Source organism: Chelonia mydas, chromosome 8, assembly GCF_015237465.2.
Source record: "Chelonia mydas isolate rCheMyd1 chromosome 8, rCheMyd1.pri.v2, whole genome shotgun sequence".
Classification (NCBI taxonomy): domain Eukaryota; kingdom Metazoa; phylum Chordata; order Testudines; family Cheloniidae; genus Chelonia; species Chelonia mydas.
In genome coordinates, this window is record NC_057854.1 from 101,935,671 (window position 1) to 101,955,933 (window position 20,263).

General features: G+C 41.0%; 1 protein-coding gene across 6 annotated transcripts in view; it reads right to left on the bottom strand.

The window, feature by feature from the left end:
• The window catches only part of MAST2 (microtubule associated serine/threonine kinase 2), a 372,012-nt gene that overhangs the window by 108,251 nt on the left and 243,498 nt on the right, over positions 1-20,263 (bottom strand). For all 6 annotated transcript variants that reach the window (XM_037907057.2, XM_043521549.1, XM_037907059.2 and 3 more), the window contains one exon: positions 192-283. In XM_037907057.2, coding sequence (XP_037762985.1) covers positions 192-283 — 92 coding nt within the window. The remainder of the gene's footprint in view (positions 1-191; positions 284-20,263) is intronic.

Genomic DNA, 20,263 nt, shown 5'->3' on the forward strand with positions numbered 1-20,263 from the left:
TACAAGTGAAAGATGCTATCCCCCTTAGTCAGTGAAGTTAAGAAAACGAATTTAACGAATCACACACAATTTTTTGAACTGAGTTCTGAATAGCTTATTTGCCTTATAATATAAATGGACACAGTCAATGGTAATGAATAATGAATTAATTTTACTAACGATTCCCACGTAAAACACAGTTCCCTGGTTACCTGTATGCCCATGGAGCGGGGAGTGTGGTCGTGGGAGTGTTGGCGATGTGCTGGATGTTACAATCAAGCTCTTCCTGTTGCTCGTCCGACAACTGAAATGAAACGAAATAATGATGAGGAACCATTTTAAACAAAGGACCACAGTATTTTTAGGAAGAACCAGCAAGATTTCCTATTGCTGACAAGGATCAGTATTTGGCTTCACATTTCCTCATGTACTGAATTCTGAAGTTGGGTCTACAGATGAAGTGAGCTGTAGCTCAAGAAAGCTTATGCTCAAATAAATGTGTTAGTCTCTAAGGTGCCACAAGTACTCCTTTTCTTTTTGCAGATATAGACTAACACGGCTGCTACTCTGAAACCAGATAAATAATAAGTACACAGGGCTAAAAGTTATTAGGTCAATAACAGGAATTTATAATACACTGTAGATGTGCTATTAATGCATTCTGTGTTGTATGCTGTTTGGATCAGTGAATATAGTTTCCCACTCCTTTCTGAAAAACACGCCCTTCTCATGCTTTGTCAATTGTTAATATCACAAAAACACGAACAGTAAAACGTTTGCATCATTTTAGTGTGGACTTCCATGTCAATTTGTAAATTATTTATTTTATATGTTATATTGGTAGATATTAAAATCTATTACAACTGCTATTTCATCATACCATGAGAAAACACAGTAATATTAATTAGGAAAAAGGTAAATCTGTGAAGTTTGAATACTGACCAATGTATTTATTTTCTTTTTAATTTAGTGTTAGCAAAACTGCAAAGAGCATATGAAGATGCAAGTCGCATTTCACCCTTCAAAGCAAGGAAATCCGAAGGTGAGTTCCAAACAAACCCTGAGAATCAAAGGGTCCTCATTACAAGTGCTGCAATGCCCATCCACAATAACATGAATTGAGCAAAGTTTCATGCCAAACTCTGAACAGGTGCAACTCCATTGACTTCAGTGGAGTTACTCCACCAATTAATTTGGCACCCCGTGCACATTTATTTATTTACTTGCTTTTGGAGGGTTTCAAAATCAGACTATTGCCAGAGATCAGTGTTTTACTCCCTTTGCTCACTGGTCCAGGTCTAGTTCTTGGAAAAGTTTAATTAGTCCCAAAAGCAATTGTAATGGACCAGTGAAATATTTTTTACTGTGAGGTACTGGTTTGTAAAATCATATTCTAATTACCATCTTTGTTTTTGTTCCTATTCAACTGTGATATGAGTTCAGCAGCGGAATCTCATGAATTGCTCGAGATTAATGCCATTTGACTACTGGAATTCCAAGCTTCTTTCAGTTATCATAAAGCATTTCTACTTTGCTCTGGTGGTTCTCAAGATAGAGTTTATTAAAATGATGTTGGAAATTATGTGGTATGGCAGGAAAGAAAAATTAACGGTAATCAAATTGATATTATTTTATAGTGTCTTGTAACAAGATAAGCAGTTAATGTATACCACTGAAAAGACATGATACAAAGCTTCTCATTGACATAACTGTGTTTGCAAAAACATTAGATACTGAAATGTTCACTGGTCCCTTAGTCTAACACTACATTTCAGCAGTAGCTCAAAAATGAACACAGCAATTATCAAACTCCCAATTACCACAATTTAATGGAAAATTATTTTACAGTTGCAGGACCGTTCGTGTAGCTGATTATTAATTTTTATTTGAACATGGTAAGCTTTTCTGGTTGTTGTTCAAAACAGAAGTTAGAGCATGTTAAAAACAGAAAAAAATCGCAACTGGACTGCCAATGAATCACAGTAAAGTTGAAGCACCATTAGCTGCCACTCTAGCTCTTTAGTGTACTTAAAATTTCTGTGAAAATTATACAGCTGACTCAATACAATCCTCACTAACATTTAAGTACTATTCAGCAAGAGTCCATTCAAAAACTGATTGCTACTTTTGCATATAGTATGCAAAATAACAGCATGAGTCCAAGAAGCTTAAAATCTCATAGTTTATAAATAGATTCTTAATGGGCATCTTGAGTTACTCTGTTCCATTATTGTAGAACACGAAATAGAATACTGAGTTCAAAGACTAATAGCAGAAAAGCATCACATTTATACACTTAATATAATAAACCCTTGCCACGGTAAACACAACCAAAGTATTTTAATATGAAGTACTGTATATGAAAATTATATTAAGTAGTTTTCAATAGGCAAACATTAAATGGGGGTATTTCTAGTCAGAGTCTAGGCGGGTCAGTACTAGGCTCTACACTATTCAACTTTTTCATCACTGATCTGGAATTAAATATAAAATCACAACTACTAAAATTTGCAGATGACAAATGTTTGGCAAGTGGTAAATCATGAGGAGGGAAAGGCAGTCAAAGAGAGATCTGGATCACTCAGGAAGCTGGGTCCATCAAACAAAATGTGCTTTCATACAGCCCCAAGTGCAAGGTTATACACTGAGGAACAAGGAATGAAGGCCATACCTACAGAACAGGTGACTGTGTCCTGGAAAGCAGGGACTCTGAACAGAGTTTAGGGGTCACAGCAGACAAGCACGTCAACAAGAGCTCCCAGGGCTATGCTGAGGCACAAATGGGTTAATGAGACTCCTAGTTATATGAGCAGGGAAGCAGTGAGCAGGAGTAGGGAGATGATTCACCTCTATACATGGCACTGATGAGACCAGTACTAGAATACTGCCTACAGTTCTGGTGTCTACGTTTTAAGAAGAATGTTGAAAAATTGGAGAGGGTACAGAAAAAAGCCTCAAATTATTTGAGAGCTAGAGAAAATGCCTTAGAGCTTTTGAAGTCAGTCCTTTCACTGTAACTGTTCATCTTATCACAAGTAAGTTTGAGAGGTGTCTTGATTACAGTGTATATGTACCTTCCTGGGAGAAAATACAGGGCGATAGAATGGTTCTTTAATCTAGCAGGGAAAGGCATAACAAGAACCAGTGGCTGGAAGCTGAAGCCAGAAAAATTCAAATTAGTCCCACATTTTGAACACAGAGTGATTAATCATTGGGGAAAAAAATACCAAGGGACATGGACTCTTCATCTCTTGATGCCGTCAAATCAAGACTGAATGTCTTTCCAGAGAATAGGCTTTAATCAAACAAGTTATTGGGTTCAGTATAGAGGTAACTGTGAAGTTTAAGCGCCTGTGATATACAGGGAGGTCAGACTAGATGATTTAATTGGTCCCTTCTGGCCTTAAACTCTTTACTATTTATAAACTCTCCAAACTGTGCTAGACATTTCCCTGCCCAAAAGAGCTTACAACATAAGATATGGCATGACAGAATACAGCAACAAAAACAGGAGGGAAAAGGAATGACAACGTTTACAAAATTAGAAGTCAGATGGTTACAGGACTCAGATTAGTTCTACATGCCTCTTAGTATTTTAACAAGAAAGAAAGAAAAACTCACCCAGTGCTCACATACACTGAGTTTTATAACTTGACTATAAGCCAATAATTACTTTTACTTAATTATTTTAATTAAACCCATGAAAAGACTAGCCAAACTATCCCCTACCTTTGACCTCAACCTGTCCTGCTTTCACAATTCAACCCAAGATGTGGACTTTGATAACAACAGATGTTACCTAGATACCCCTTATGGCTGAAAATTTACACCTACATTGCTTTAATTTAAACAAGGTGTAGTTTACTACTACAGGATTTCTCTGTTCCCATAGATTTGTGCAATAGAGAACTAACATGCTAAACATATTTGGAATCCTGTCAAATTCAGACTACCACCGCTGTCAGCTATATTGGCTCTTTGCACACCACACTATTTGGACTGCACACACTATATTCTTGGCAAAAACTATGTATTGACAAAATTATTCCGGATCTAGAAAAAAAAATTAAAAATCCCAATTATTTACCACCAGACACAATAAACTGGTATTTAGTTATGTTGAGAGATTTGTAACAATACCTTTACGGACACCATGAAAATATCATTTAAACTATTTCTAGAGTTAACTGCTCTCCCTGCAGTAAAAATAACATTTGTTACATGTGCTAAAATACTCTAAGCGCATTCTTGAAATTGAACACTGCAGGACACTGGACTTGGACTAGGTAACTGGACACTAGTTTTGGACTCTCTGACATGTGATCTGTAGTTAGACACTCTTCTTCCAAGGTAATTTATGAGAATGTTTGTTAAAGTACCTGATTGCTATATGCAATCTTAGTGGTTTTGAACCAGTAACATACAGTACTAACAAATCTTGAGTCATTTTGTTCCAAGCCTCTATAAAATAGACTAATACCCCTTGATTTGTATTTATTTTCTGGCTGAAATGAAAACAATGAATATTTCAGTTTCAATGTGATCTACAATAAAAATCAATCATCAAATAATTTTAACACCAAAATTCACTCATGCTCTTTCTCTTGCTCACAGAGGTACCGTAAATAATAAATTTATTAATGTCGGTGAGGAGTTTACTCTATGGGAATGAGTACCACGGAAAAGCCAATGAGAGAATAAATAAATATATTAATTGTTGTTAAATAGTACCTTAGAATCACAGATATTAGAGATGAAAGAGAAACTGCCAGCTTATTCAAGTCTATCTCCTTACCAATGCAAGACTGAACAGAAAAAATGTATCTATAGTAGACAAAAGTTTACACCAACTATATGAAACTTTGAATAGGCTTTGGTAAAATTCTAACTTCAGTACACTTGTCAAAAAAAATGATACAGATTTCTATTTTAACCCTTAATTCTTTTATAGAAGAATTAAGGGTTATAATAAAAGTCCGTGTTCTAACTAGTGATTTCTTTACATAAACCCAGTTTTTTAAAAAAAGCTTGGCAAACCTGTTGCCACTTTTCAAGTACTACCACTTTTAGGAACAATTTCATTCCAGAAATCCAACAAGTGGGCTCAATATTTGACGTACAGTAGAGTCATGCCTACTAAATGGAATCCATATTTTAGAATTAAATACAGCTGCAGAAGATATCCTTGATTACTTGTCTTGCCTAACCCGAACAACAAACAGCATTAAACCAAGGTTAATTATTAACTGGATTTTCCTCTGTCTTTATGTAAGCAGTGTCAGGATGAGCTCCACCCTGACATCTGGTGGTGAGGTGTGGCAAGTTGTGGAAAAGAACTTCAGGGGCCGATCTCATTTGCATAGGCACACCCACCCCGCCTAGAATGAGGCCATAGCTGCCCAAATGGTCACTTTGGCTGCTGTGGGATCCCCATTGTCTCTGTTATTGGGGCAGGAAGAATAAATTGTTATTACCCTGATTATGGGAACTGTGCTTCGAACTGTACTTGGCATTTTGGTAGAATGGAGGGATTCACCATCAACTAAGTAGCACTCGCTAGGCAAGGGTCCTGGGTTCCAAAACTCTGTGAATTGAGAAAGGCTGGGGACAAGTATTAATACTTGGTGGCATGGGCCCCTTGGTGAGGGCCTTACATGCTAATTGCACTTCCTCCTCTCTCCACTGTGGAATATCAGAGCTAATTTTGATTCCATTAGGAGCCTAGTTACAGGCTGCTGAGCTCACTTTGGGCTACTGGTGGACCAGCACTGAGCCTCCCCTACTACAAGCTGAATTCACCAAAGAGCTGAACTGACTAAGAGCTGAAATCACTGAGTGTTGTGTTAAGTAGTGGGGGAGCCTGAAGATATATTGTGGAGCAGTTCGTGGGACAGCGGGAGCTGCTTGTGGGACGTGGAGCGGAGCAGTTCGTGGACCGGCTGGTGGAGCAGTTTGTGGGATGGCGGGAGCTGCTGGTGGGCAGCGGAGCGGAGCCGAGCGAAGCAGTTCATGGGGCAGCTGGCAGAGCGGAGCGAAGGCCTATGGAGCTGTGGGGTGGTCAGCTTCAGATCATGTAAGGTGCCCCTTACCTTCCCCCCCCCCCCCACCCCATCTCCACCCAGGTTGGGAGGTAAACTCTGCAGATAAACTTTCGAACTCTGGGGCTCCCCTGACCAGGGAAAGAGACTTTTGGGTCATTGGACTTTTGGAACTTTGGGTGATTTTGGGTTGCTGGACTCAAGAACCAAAGGGAAAGAGCATGCCCCAATTTGCTTGGGGTGGGTTTTTGCTCATGGGTTGTATTATGAATCCTGTTGGTGGTGTTTCCCCAACATAATGCCACATTGTTTCTCTCTGTTATTAAAAGGCTTTTGCTACACTCAGACTATCTGCTTGCGAGAGGGGAAGTATTGCCTCTTGGAGGCGCCCAGCGGGGGTGGTATATATTTGTCCCAGGTCACTGGGTGGGGGCACGAGCCGGTTTGCATTGTGTTATTAGACTGAATCCCCTAGATATTGAACCCGACCCTTGTTGCTGCCAACTCTGACGGGCAGAAGGGTTACATTTAAAAGCAACTTTCAGACAAGATCTTTAAATGTCTTTTGTTGACATATTTCACAAAAAGTTCTTTTTATGAGAAACAGACATTTTGAAGATGAAAACAAATATTTAAGAATTTTTGTTCACAATGGAGCAAAATATTCAAATCTGAAACCTGTACATTAATGAAAGCACCAGCTGCATGGCAACGTTAACTAGATATGGAAGTTATAGCTTTAATTATAGTAATTTAGAGATGGAAGCAATTTTGTAAGCTTTGATAGAACTGACAACAGGAATAATTAGTTCTTCAAAATAGATAAGAACAAGCAAGCATCTGACTCAAAGTGATTATTTTCACATTCAAGAATAGTTTAAGAGTTGCCCACCCCAGAAAAACTGAAAAACATTGCTATTGTTCATTCTGTAGATTTGATACTTTACATACTACCATATCACACACATTTATATAATGAATATGTCTTATCTTTCCCATTGTGTAGCTGTGGCTTCCTAGAACTACCTTCTAACTTACAAACACTCATTCAGTCCAGCCTGTTCGCTTGTCTCCATTAAAGAGAAACTTGTGTTTGTGTGCATCTATCCGATACATACACCAACCACACAAATCCTCGTAAGTGAAACTTGCTTGCAGGTTACTAAAGAAGTAAACCAAATAAACACTGCAAGTTTCCAACCAGACTAAGACTGTAAAATTTCATTGGTTTTAAAAATTTATAAAATTCCAATTTGTTTGTAAATAAAAAGTGTGACAACTAGTTATTTATGAGCATACATACAAAGGCCTCGGAGGGTTGCAGACTATTGAATGCTTCATTGCAGAAACCCTATTTACCTGTAAGGGAAATCCCTCTCCACTTCTAACTCATTCAATAATCTGAATCTAGGTAGCAGTAACCCCCTGGCTCCTGCTATGGGGCTAAACATAGCAATATACGGTTTCCTCCTGGGGCTGCAGCCTGGCCAGGTGGTGGTCTCCGAGCCTGGTCTCCAGCTCCAGCAGGAATGTCTACACTGCTATCTTTAGCATTGTAGCGTGAGCCGCCCAAGTCAGTTGACCTGGACTCTGAGATTTGCTGCCGTGGGGTTTTTTTGTTTGTTTTGCTTTTATGTAGTGTAGATGTACCCTTAGGCATAGGTGCCGACTCCATAGGTGCTCTGCAGCTCAAGCATACACTGAAAAAAAATAGGGGGTACTCAGCACCCACAGGGACAGATTAATCTTTTGCTGGCCCTAGCACATGGGCCGTGGTCCTGCCCCCTGCTCCACCCATGCTCCGCTCCGCCTCTTCCCCCCAATGCCCCGCCCCAGGCACCCCCCCGCCCCCAAGGCCGAGCCCACTGCTCACATGGGAAGGGAGTGGGCAGAGAGGAGCACCCACCAGCAAAAATAAAATCAGCATCTGTGCCCTTAGGTAATTACATAGCCGTTATTACCATATACCTGAGCATCTCACAATATGGAATGAACTTATCCTCACAGCACCCCTGTAAGTTAGGGAACTACTATTATCCCAACCGTACAGAGTGGAGATTGAGGCAAAGAGAAACTAAAGTCCAGATTTTTTAAGGTATTTAGGCACTGCTCCACTCAGCAATGCAAGACATAAGTGACTTAGGAGTCAGAGGCACGTCTACACTTCAAAATTAGGTCAAATTTATTTAAGTCGACATTTAGTCTCCGATTTTACAAAGTCGATGCTGCATGTCCCCACTATGCACATTCTGTCGGCGGAGCGCATCCTCACTATCATGACTAGCATTGACTCACGGAGTGATGCACTGTGGGCAGCTATCCCACAGTTCCTGCTGCCAATTGGAATTCTGGGTTAGGTTCCCAATGCCTGATGGGACAAAAACATTTTCACAAGTTGTTTTGGGTACATACTGTCAGCCTCCCATGATGCAAATGCCTCCTTCCTCACTCCCTCCGTCCATGAAAGCAACAGCAAACAATCATTTTCACACCTAAGTCTGGGTTACTCGTGCAGACGCCACAGCACGGCAAGCATGCACCCTGCTCAGCTGTACGCTGTTGTTGTGAGCATCGCAAACACCTCGCGCATCATCCTGCAGTATTTACAGAACCTAGCCAGGAGCCGCCACAGGAAGAATGTGATGCAACGCAAATAGCCGTGCTGGAAGCCATGGAATGGAGCAATTCGCACATGCTGGCAGCGGTAGCCAGGCTTGTTGACACGCTGGAACGCTGCTTCTGGGCCTGGGAAACAAGCACAGACTAGTTGGACTGCACAGTTATGCAGGTATGGGATGAGGAGCACTGGCTGCATGACTTTCGAATGCGTAAGGCCACTTTCATGGAACTTTGCGAATTGCTTTCCGCAGCCCTGAAGCGAATAAATACCAAAATGAGACCTGCTCTGACAGCAGTTGAGAAGCGAGTGGCGATAGCCCTGTGGAAGCTTGCAATGCCAGATTGCTACCGGACAGTCGGGAATCAGTTTGGAGTGGGTAAATCTACTGTGGGGGCTGCTGTGATCCAAGTATCCAGGGCAATCAATTCACTTCTGCTAAGAAGGGTAGTGACTCTGGGAAACGTGAAAGACATACTGGATGGCTTTGCCGCGATGGGGTTCCCGAACTGTGGTGGGGCAATAGACAGAACGTTCATCCCTATCTTGGCACCAGACCGTCTTGCCAAAGAGTACATAAACCACAAGCAGTACTTCTCAGTGGTGTTGCAAGTGCTAGTGGATAACAAGGGCCATTTTACGGACAGGATGGTCAGGAAAGGTACATGACGCGCACATCTTTAGGAACTCCGGTCTCTCCAGAAAGCTGCAAGAAGGAACTTTCTTCCCAGACAGGAAAATTAACATTGGTGATGTTGAAATGCCAATAGCTTCCTTGGAGACCCAGCCTACCCCTTACTCCCGTGGCTCATGAAGCCGTACACATGCAACCTGGACAGCAGTAAGGAGCAGTTCAACCATACGCTCAGCAAGTGCAGAATGGTGGTAGAATGTGCCTTTGGACATTTAAAGGGGTTCTGGCGCTGTTTACTCACTAGGTTAGACCTCAGCGAAAGCAATATTTCCATTGTTGTTGCTGTTTGCTATGTGCTCCATAATATCTGTGAAAGTAGGGGGGAAAAGTTTCTGGCGGGGTTGGGGGTTGAGGCAGATTGCCTGGCAGCACATTTTGAGCAGCCAGACACCAGGGCAATAAGAAGAGCACATCGAGGTGCACTGTGTCTCCAAGAAGCTTTGAAAACCAGTTTCATAAATGATCCAACACTGATGTGACAGTTGTGTTGTTCCTTAACAAGTTACTCCCTTTTTTGCATGTACCACCTGTAAACTAAACCCCCACCAACCACAGGGTGCATAGTGAATAAAGAGCCTCTTGTCCTCAATTCATGCATTTTTATTATGCTAACAAACACTGAACAGAGACAGCAACGAATAGCAAAGATAACCCAGGTCTAAGGGCTCATAGAAGCAGCATGTCTGTGGCTCAGAACCAAAGCAACTGGTTCACCTCCCTTGTCTTCTGGTATGCTTGCCTGAGCGCCTTTATTTTCACGCGGCACTGCTGTGTGTCCCTGGTGTAGCCTTTTTCCCCCATGCCCTGTGTGATTTTGGCATAGAAGTCAGAGTTTCTTCTGCAGGTTCGGAGCTCTGCCTACACAGACTCTTGTCCCCACACAGCAATCAGATCACGCTGGAGCACATTTGTGGCCCTGGGCAGGCATGGTCAGATGTGGTGGTGAGCTCTCCACATTGATCAAACAGGAAATGAAATTCAAAAGTTTCTGGGGCTTTTCCTGTGTACCTGGCTGAAGTGCAGTGGATTTGAAAGTGCTGTCCAGAGCAGTCACATTGGAGGACTCTGGGACACCTCCTGGAGGCCAAACCCGTCGAATTACACAGTGTTGTGTCTACACTACCCCTATTTCGACCCAGGAAGGTCGACTCTAGCACTACTCCTCTCGCCGAGGTGGAGTACAGGTGTCAATTTTACAAGCCCTTTAGGTCGGCAGAAATGGTTCGGTAGCGTAGACATGCACATTATAAATTCGACCTCATGTGGCATATGTCGATCTAACGCCGTAGTGGAGACCAGGAGAGTGTCTTAAGCAATTTGGATGCTTAGGAGTGTCAGTCTCAATGAAAGTTAATGGGACTTAGGCTGCTGAGTGCCCAAGTCACTTTTTAAAATGAAACAGGCTCCTAAGTCACATAGGCCTTGCCGTGCTGAGCAGAGCAATGCTTAAACACCTATACAAATCTGTGCCAAAGTGACTTGCCCAAGGTTACACAGGAAGCTTGTAGCAGAGCAGGAAATTGTATTTGAACAGAAGCAGAGCTTTAATCTCCACCTCCCCGAAATCCCCTCAATCACTGTGACAACACCACTATCCTCCCTGTCACTCAGGTCTGGAACCCAGGTGACATCTTCGACTTGACCCTCTCTTTAGATACTCTCACCCAGGTTATGTCTAAATCTTGATGATAGTTCCCGCATAACATCTCTAACACACAGCCTTTCTTCCGCATCCACACAGCTAAACTCTCATCCAGGTTTTTATCATCTTGTGTCTCAACTACTCAAACATCCTCTTCTTTGGCCTTAGCAAATGCAACCTTGCCCCTTATAGCCTTCAAAACACTGTTGCGAAGTGCAGAGATCATATTCCTTGCTCATAGCCTTAACAACATCTCCTTTCCTTTTGCATCCAGCCACTGGCTCCCCTTTCTCCATTGCATCAAATGCAAACTACTTGTCTTCACTTTCAGTGATGCCAGCCTTCATTGCCTACTTTTAACATTTTCAATCAACCACCCTCTTGCTTTCTTCTATTCTGCTCTTTCATGTGTGGGAGGAGCTCTCTGAAAACAACCATAAAACCACCTCAGTGTCCTCTTTTCAGAGTGAAAAAACTTGTACAGATACAGACAGACATCATCTTCCTTTCATACACATTGTAAGGAGTGTCCTCTTTAAAACTCTACTGTGCCACGGTGCCTACAAAACACTTGACAATGGCTAGTAAGCTGATGTGCTGAGATCACTGCCGATCATGCTGACCAATTCTGTTGCAGTTTCCCTTGTGCTTCATCTGTCTATATCCACCTGTTCACTCTTGTCTTTACTTAGATTAACTCTTTGGGACAGGGTCAACCTTTACATTTTGTCTTCATACAGTACCTAGCATTATAGGGCCCAAACCTAAAGCCATCTAGGTGATCCCTACGGATATGATTCTGTCATAGTGGTCACCACTGTCACGGAATCCATTAATTTTGCCATTTATTTCAACTCCACTGTGAAAGGTCACTGTCACAGAACTGTGACTTCTGCCATTTATACGGACCCTGCTGCCACCCATTAACTGTTTGTTAGTTTGCTTTGATCTAGTCCTCTGAAACAGGATTAGATCAAAGCAAACTAACAAACAGTTAATGGGTGGCAGCAGGGTCTACATGAATAGTGTGTTAGTTCACTTTTATTTAGTCCTGTTTCAAAGAGGACGAGATCAAAGCAAAGCAATAAACTGTTAAAGTGTGGCAGCAGGGTCCACACAAACAAGTTAGTTCATTTTGATCAGCTGCCTCCCCTCCCCACTATTACCCCTTACCTTCTTGTCTGCCATTTGCCCCTGCCTCTGCCTACTGCCCCAACACCTGGTAGTTCCCCCACTCCACTCCTGCCTCCCCTAGCCCAGCCTCTGCTCCCTCTCTCTATCCCCCCTTCTACTCTGACCCCACCTCCAACCTGAAGACCCCTTTCCCAAATGCCGATTTCTGAGAAGGGGCAGGACTGGGTGTTTGCCCCTTTTTCCCTGTGATGACAGCTCCCAGCTCCTTGAAACTACTTGGGAATTTGATACCTTTCTGGTTTGTTCACTTAGCAATTGGATCTATTTCTAGAAACCTCTAGCAACTAGAAATTCTTAGGCAAACTCATTGGGATCGCTCCCATTTGCCTGATACAACAGTTCTCTGCTGAGCCAATTGATCTGAATATTCAATGTCCTCATCAGGTGTACACTGATAGTAACTTAGGCAATGCCATACTGGGTGGGGTCAGTGAGTAATCTTGCCTAGTATAGTGCCTCTGACAGGGGCCAGAACCGGCTCCTTCCAAGGAAGAAACTTTGCCATAGGTGTTTTTGGGATAACCTGCCCTCAGGGAAAGCTCTCTCTTAATTCCCAATAGCTTGAGGATGGCTGAAACTTGAGGCAACTGATGAGCTGGAATGTTGCCTGCCATCGTCACCTGAGCCAGTCTCCTAATCAAGTCTCCGGTGGTATCTCTCATACACCAGCTGGCAAAGACAATGAGCTTTTAGCTTCTTTTTTAATTGTAGCACTCAGCTTCCAGATTGCTGCACACATCTTGAATCCAAAGGAAAGAATGACAAGCACTGAGGGAAATACTGAACCATCATACCATTCATTTTTTTTAAAGACCAAGTCATTTTCCATCCCCACAGTCTGAGAAGAAAGGTAGCCTCTAACAGAATAAAGGATTTTTTCACAGAACTGATCTAGAACTGAACGATCCTTGGCTAAGACCACCAAGTTTTCCACTGTCCATAAAGGGAGGGGGAACTGAAGTATGAAGAATTGTGATGCCCTCAGTCTCAGCGTGGGAAACCATCTGACGAGATGCCTTGAATTGGAAGGCACAGGGGGTGCTGGTGCTCCAGGGTCCCAGCATGGGAGGATTTTCTGGGTACTATTCTGGACCTGTGGGGAGTGGCACTATAGTCTTCTGTCAGCTGATTGGTACAGCTACCTATTTAAACAGAGGGGAAGCAACCAATTACCAGATTGGCTGGAGCCTTTCCCCCACACTCCCCAAGAGAAAAGGAAGTATCACATAAGGTGCACTACAGTGTGTCCTTCTGTCTAACTGTAAATTAAGATAGTTCTATATATGATTGTGAAAGCAGCTGCACATCTGACAGACAAGAATTGGAAATACAAGATATCCTTGTCAGGCAATGCAGCTTTAGGCTGCACTTTTGCACGAGTGCTCAGCTAGAGGGAGGGAAGAAAGGAAGAACTTTTTCTTGTTAAGAGGCAAGGAAGAGAAACAGTGAGAATAAATATAACTGCACTTAAGTGCAAAAGCTATACATTCAGTAGGCAATGCACCCAATAGTGAAGATCTGAGAACATTTCTGTGCTTAAAGGGTTACAGTAATACAAGACCAGATGTTCTTGGAGTTCACACTTACTTCTATTACCAGTCCACATGTTTCAGCATCTGAATGAATATACCAGCTGAAGAGAATAAGTCTTTAACAATGCAAAGGTTATAAAGCACACTGTTTTAAGACGCCTAGAACATTTGTTTCTTTTTCTATGAGGAATGTTCATTGTTCTCTCCATTAAAAGCAAATTTTCATCTAAAATACTGTTTTGATTTTTACATAATCTTTTTCATTTTCTTATTTAGAAAACAAGTTCTAACTTGTGAGGTGATTGTGTCTTGAAAGGGATCTCTCTGAACTGCGAAAGGAAAGGCTAAAAACCGTCAACTAATTAATGTCGAACTTGCCCAATGTTTCTAGTTGCTGCACACCTGCCCCATCCACTCCGTACAGTCTAGACCTTTTGAATTATTAATAATAGAGGAAGAACTCTGCCAAGTCAAACAAAACAAATGTCACAGTGAATTACAATGAAGAGGATAGCCATTCTCAACACAAATCAAAACCCACGTTATCCTCTGTCATTCTGCACACAATCTCTCCATCCCCCTCCCGCAATAACCCCATCTTCTGTTTTTCATTTCAGGAAGCAAATAAACTCATGGAAGAGAAATTGCAAATCTTTAGAAGAGTCACAATATGCAGTATATAATAAGAAAAATACAAAACACCACCCTTGTCAAATATGCAGAGAATAGGGATCACGGTCTACCACATCTATCTTGCTATTGCATTACACTGAGATGAGATCATGCATGGATTTCAAACCCTCAAAGTTGGACTACATATTTTTATTTTCCATTTTCCACCTGTATTTTCCAAATTTGGAAAGCTTCACACACAGTAATTAGCTCTGTAAGTGGGTCTCTTTTCAGCAGTTCTCATAAATGATTAATTATATTTTCAGGTTTGTATGCCACAAAATATGAAGTCAAAAAATCAGTCTCACAAAATGACAGTTAGCTTACATTGTTTTAAATGTTTGAAATATTTTTTGTCCATGTCACTTCACAGAATCATCATAGAATATCAGGGTTGGAAGAAACCTCAGGAGATCTAGTCCAACGCCCTGCACAAAGCAGGACCAATCCCCAGTTTTTGCCCCAGATCCCTAAATGGCCCCCTCAAGGATTGAAGTCACAGCCCTGGGTTTAGCAGGCTAATGCTCAAACCACTGAGCTATCCCTCCCCCCATTATGTAGTATAAATTTATGTGGTTGAAAAAAATTATATTAACGTTTTCGAAACACCCTACACAGATGCATCCTGAACATCTATCTTACAAGCTATGTATTAAAATAGCAAGTTTTCCAGATATGAAACTGTATTAATGTATAAAAGTATTCTATCAAAATATGCTCATACAGAAGTCACTCTAAGCCGTATCATGTAGAAAATGGAAAGTTCATTTTAATAATATAATTTTCTTAAAAATCAGAAATAAAAATCTTACATGTAAATAAAACACCTCTTTATTAGCTAATCACAGTTTTAAAAGTCTTAGTATAAAAATAATTTATATTTGTATTTTAAATCTACTTTTACTCTAACAGTGCATCATTAAAAATGCAAAGTCTCATGTTTGCTTTTCAGAAATAATCTTAGAATCAGACTGGCTTAATAGAGCTTCAGTTTCTCTAGGGAGTATGAGAATTTTAATATTGTTGCATACTGGAGTAACAACCAAGAACATTCATGTAAAGGGTGTTCAGATCCACACAATTTAATCATTTGCAACATTTCAACAGGTATGCTATATATGCTAAATAACTAGAACCTACAGTAATGTGATAAACATTTCCATTTGGTACAGTATTCAAATAAAAAAGGATTTAGTATCTTTTTTGCTGAAAGCCATAGCATTAAAATTCATGCTATCATTATGATTTGCAACCAAACCCCTTCAACAGAGAGTATGAATGCTAACAGGAGATGAGAGTCTGCCAAAGAGTCTGAATACTTCCACCACAAAATAGAATCATATGAAAATGTTTTCTCCAACTTCATAAACACTATCACATCTGACTGAATTTAAAATATTGTCAGGATTAGATTAATGCCAGTACATTATTGCTCCAAGGAACCAAATTATTGGAAACAAATCATCGACTAGTGAATGAAAAACAACCCTCTACCTCCGCCAAAATGAATTCAAAAATCTACAAGCCCAGCATATTACAGGCCGATTATTCCTTGTCCTCAGGTAGGGAATGACTTTGCCCAGCCAATAACATTTGTGACAAAGTTCCTCCTCTACCTTGGTGGGTCCTGCGCTTATTGGCGGATTTTGCTCGCCTCGGAGATTCACAGTATCCCTCAGTTGGGCCACTTTTGTAGCTCAAATCTACCGTTCACTCAGATAATCTCATCACTGGCCAGAATGGGGGGAAAAAGAGTAAGAACAATCCCCACGGTTTCTGCTGATCCACCTAGTGGACCGGGGAACAGGCCAGAGACCTTCCCTTCTGGTGGAAGCCACAGTTCAGGTCAACTCCTCCGGTAACAAGCAGGGAGTTGGGGGACGGAGGGAACCCAGGACTGCCCTCTACTCCAGGTTCCAGCCCAGAGCCCTGTGGATTGCAGCTATCTACAGTGGCTCTTGTAACAGCTGCGTGACAGCTACAACTCCCTGGGCTACTTCCCCATGGCCTCCTCCAAACACCTTCTTTATTCTCACCACAGGACCTTCCTCCTGATGTCTGATAATGCTTGTACTTCTCAGTCTTCCAGCAGTACGCCTTCTCACTCTCAGCTTCTTGCGCCTCTTGCTTCCAGCTCCTCGCATGCACCACAAACCGAAGTGAGGTCCTTTTTAAGCCCAGGTGCCCTGATTAACCTGCCTGCCTTAATTGATTCTAGCAGCTTCTTGATTGGCTGCAGGTGTTCTAATCAGCCTGCCTTAATTGTTTCCAGAAAGTTCCGGAACCTTCCCTGTTACCTTACCCAGGGAAAAGGGACCTACTTAACCTGGGGCTAATATATCTGCCTTCTATCATTCTCCTGTAGCCATCTGGCCTGACCCTGTCACACATTACTGGTTTACCTTGCAGACTCCTGACTGCTGGAGTTAATCACTTACACAGTGTCCCGTCAATACCAGTTATTGGGGGCTGTACTCTTCAGCTCCATCGAACAGGTTTTGCTCCATCCAGTGAAATGGTCATCATCTTTCTGACTGAGTAAAGGCACTACTCATTGCAACGGATAAAGGAGATGGGATATTTAGAAAAGAGGCAAAAAAATTGCAGGAAAATCTCAGACTTTTTGAGACCAAATGACATGTTAGGAAAGTCTCATGTAGACTGTAATCAGAGTCCATTCTGGATATCATAGTTGAGAGCTGAATGCTCTAGTGATGTGGAGACAAGAACCCTATTTCAAATTCTGGCTCTGACATATTAATTGATATCAGTATTGCAGTAGCATCTAGGAGCCCATTTGGCTAGATTCTATACAAACACAGAACTAAAAGACAACCCCCTGCCCCAAACAGTTTACAATCTAAGAGATGTAATACACAGCCTTGGACAAGTCATGAGATCTTTGCTACAATTTTGCCATCTGTAAACATTATCTAGTTCTCATAGTTATGATGTGATGACTTGTCAATTGCTTGGAGATAAAAGCACAATATAAGTGCTAGACATTTATTATTTTGAACATGATTTTAATATCTTTCCTGCATAAAAACAAACCAGATATGTTTAGAACAAATACTCTCATGTGGCTAACTACCTATCCTATTAAGAACTTCTCTCAACACAAATGCATAGTCCAATAGCAGCGAAGGATCTAGAGCTCCTCAATTCCTGTCATGTGGTTTCTATGCTACCTAGATTCACAATGCTACTATTTCATTAGCCTCATTTTGGCTCTGAGGTGGACACTTAATTGAGGAAATGGTTGTAGCTAGAAGTCATATCTCTGCTGCTGCTGCTATTTATCAGGTTAGTGTCATTTTTCTCCACAGTCACTTTGCAAATGGACAAGTCAGAACAGAAATTAACTTTTTTTTTTATTAATCTTACTTCATACTTAATGAATTCCAAAGCACTTTACAACATGTTATATTACAGTAAAGCCCCAGCAGTGCTAAGCACTGTGCAGACATAGGTCCCAAAGAGCTTACATTCTAATGGCAGACATATGGGGAAATCGGAGAATGGGTCTATACAGGTTACTCAAATAAGATTACTGAGTTGTTTTGTGAAGAAAAAATATGTTCTTCAATATATACAACTCTACCACTCTCCCGAAAATCCTCTTCCAGAGCAATGTGCTCTCATAACCAACTAATCCCCACAACATCCAGCCCACTTCACCATCCAAACTCCCTTTGTTACTATCAACATTCCACACTGCTCTTCATGTTAAGCGCCTCCCAGACATTTTGAGCTTACTCCGGAGTAAAGCTAAATACACAGACACACTTGAACATATTTTCAAAACCCCAAACTGGGGCACCATTGCGTATTCTCTCCTTTTCCCCCCATCCCCACACCAGTTGGTGTTTTACTGTCTCCAGTAATTTTTGCCCCACATACTCCTCCCCTTAAAGTGAATTTTGTATTCTTTTCCCCCACGTAGGTACTATGATCCTCTTTTGTGCTTTATTTTCAACCCTCCCTCCCTCCAAGTTTTCCCATATGTTATCATTCCTTACTTTCAGTCAGTATACTTCATTCCTCCTCTTTCTAGGCGTGCAGCTCATTTATTCCCTTGTTTCTTTTTCTTTATCTTCTGCTCTTTCCCCTACAGCCTAGCACTGAACTCACCTACATGTTTAGAAAGGCAGCCAGAGCTAGTTCCAACTTCTCCCTTTTTAATTTTGTACATCTTCAACATGAACGATTTATTGAAGCTGACCAGGTCACAAATTCTAAGCAAAATATAACAGCCATTTTAGCAGTTCCTGGAAATGACAACACTATAGCCTTTTAAAAAATAAAAGGAGCACTTGTGGCACCTTAGAGACTAACCAATTTATTTGAGCACAAGCTTTCATGAGCTACAGCTCACTTCATCAGATGCATGAAGTGGGCTGTAGCTCACGAAAGCTTATGCTCAAATAAATTGGTTAGTCTCTAAGGTGCCACAAGTGCTCCTTTTATTTTTGCAGATACAGACTAACACAGCTGCTACTCTGAAAACTATAGCCTTTTAGTTTACTTATATTTGTAATGGTATAATTTTATTTTACTTTTTTACTTAAAATCTATTAGGTAAGATTGCACATGGTATTCTGATCTGAAATGGCTACTGTTTGCTGACTCCTAGTTACCAGTATAACCTCAGTATAATTACTATCATAGCAACACTTCTTTACCTGCACAAGTTGCTTCCAAAGACAGCGTCAGTGAGAAAGGTACATAGTCTCATAAGAAAACAGTAAGACATTTTATTGTCATACAAATATTAAAAAAGACATATTTTTGTAATGTTTATACAGAAATATTGCAAATAATTCAGTGCTAATTACATTCTACATATGCAAATGAAAGTAAACTACTTCAGCTACAAAACAATATATAAGTAACATTTAGGGATGCTAAGGCAGGGTTGGAGAATTCTCTAATGGACACACTAGGAAAATAACTGAGCCCAGCAAAACTGGAAGGCTCAGTGAGTAAAAAGTAAATATTTCCACCTTCATTTCAAGAATAAGTTGTTTTAGATTCAGAACAGGCTGTGCTCCAAGCCTTGCCTATCTCCATTTACCATGTGCCAAATAGTACTGCCTGTTGCCAAATCAAGACAAAGGTGAGAAATGCATGCTATTTTAATCCAAAACAGAGACTGAGAGGGTACATATTGTCCAACACTTGTTCTGGGCCGTCTCAATATCTCTGCAACAGAAAGACTAAAGATACTTCCAAATCAATGCCAGTTGAACAACAAACTGAAAAGGAATATGATAAGAGAGGAGATGGCTCAAAAAGTCACAAATGCTGACCCACAAGAGCTTAATTGTTACAAGGAACATTCGCAGAGCAGCAATGACGCAGGCATAAAACCAGGTACAAAGATACACAAAATGGCACAATCAACACTATCAAATAGCAAATACTAAATTATTTGAGCCTACTAGTTTATAAAGGGAGGCCAAAAACAACGTTTCGTTTGAGAAGTGAACAACAATGACAAACAGGAAAAAATGAAAAAGATATTGGAGTGATGAAAAATATTCCATTAATGAGGATTCTGGGCATGCCCTGGCTACAGATTTACAAGCAAAATCAAATTAGCCATATAAAATAAAAAGATTGCATAATTAACCTGAAGTGAACTAAGTAAGGAAAACTTCAATACGATGTGTTTTATTAGAGGATTTCAATCTCAGGGACACCATATGGTGGTCTCACACAGCCAGTAATAAAACACCCTTGGCATTTGTAAAAATTGTATACAAAAACTTTCTAAAACAAGAAGTACTGCAACCAGCTTGGTAGTTCTATATTAGGCCTCACTCTGATGGACAAAGATGAATTGTCATCAAACAAAGAATTGATGATTGCCTAGGTGAAAGTGATCATGAC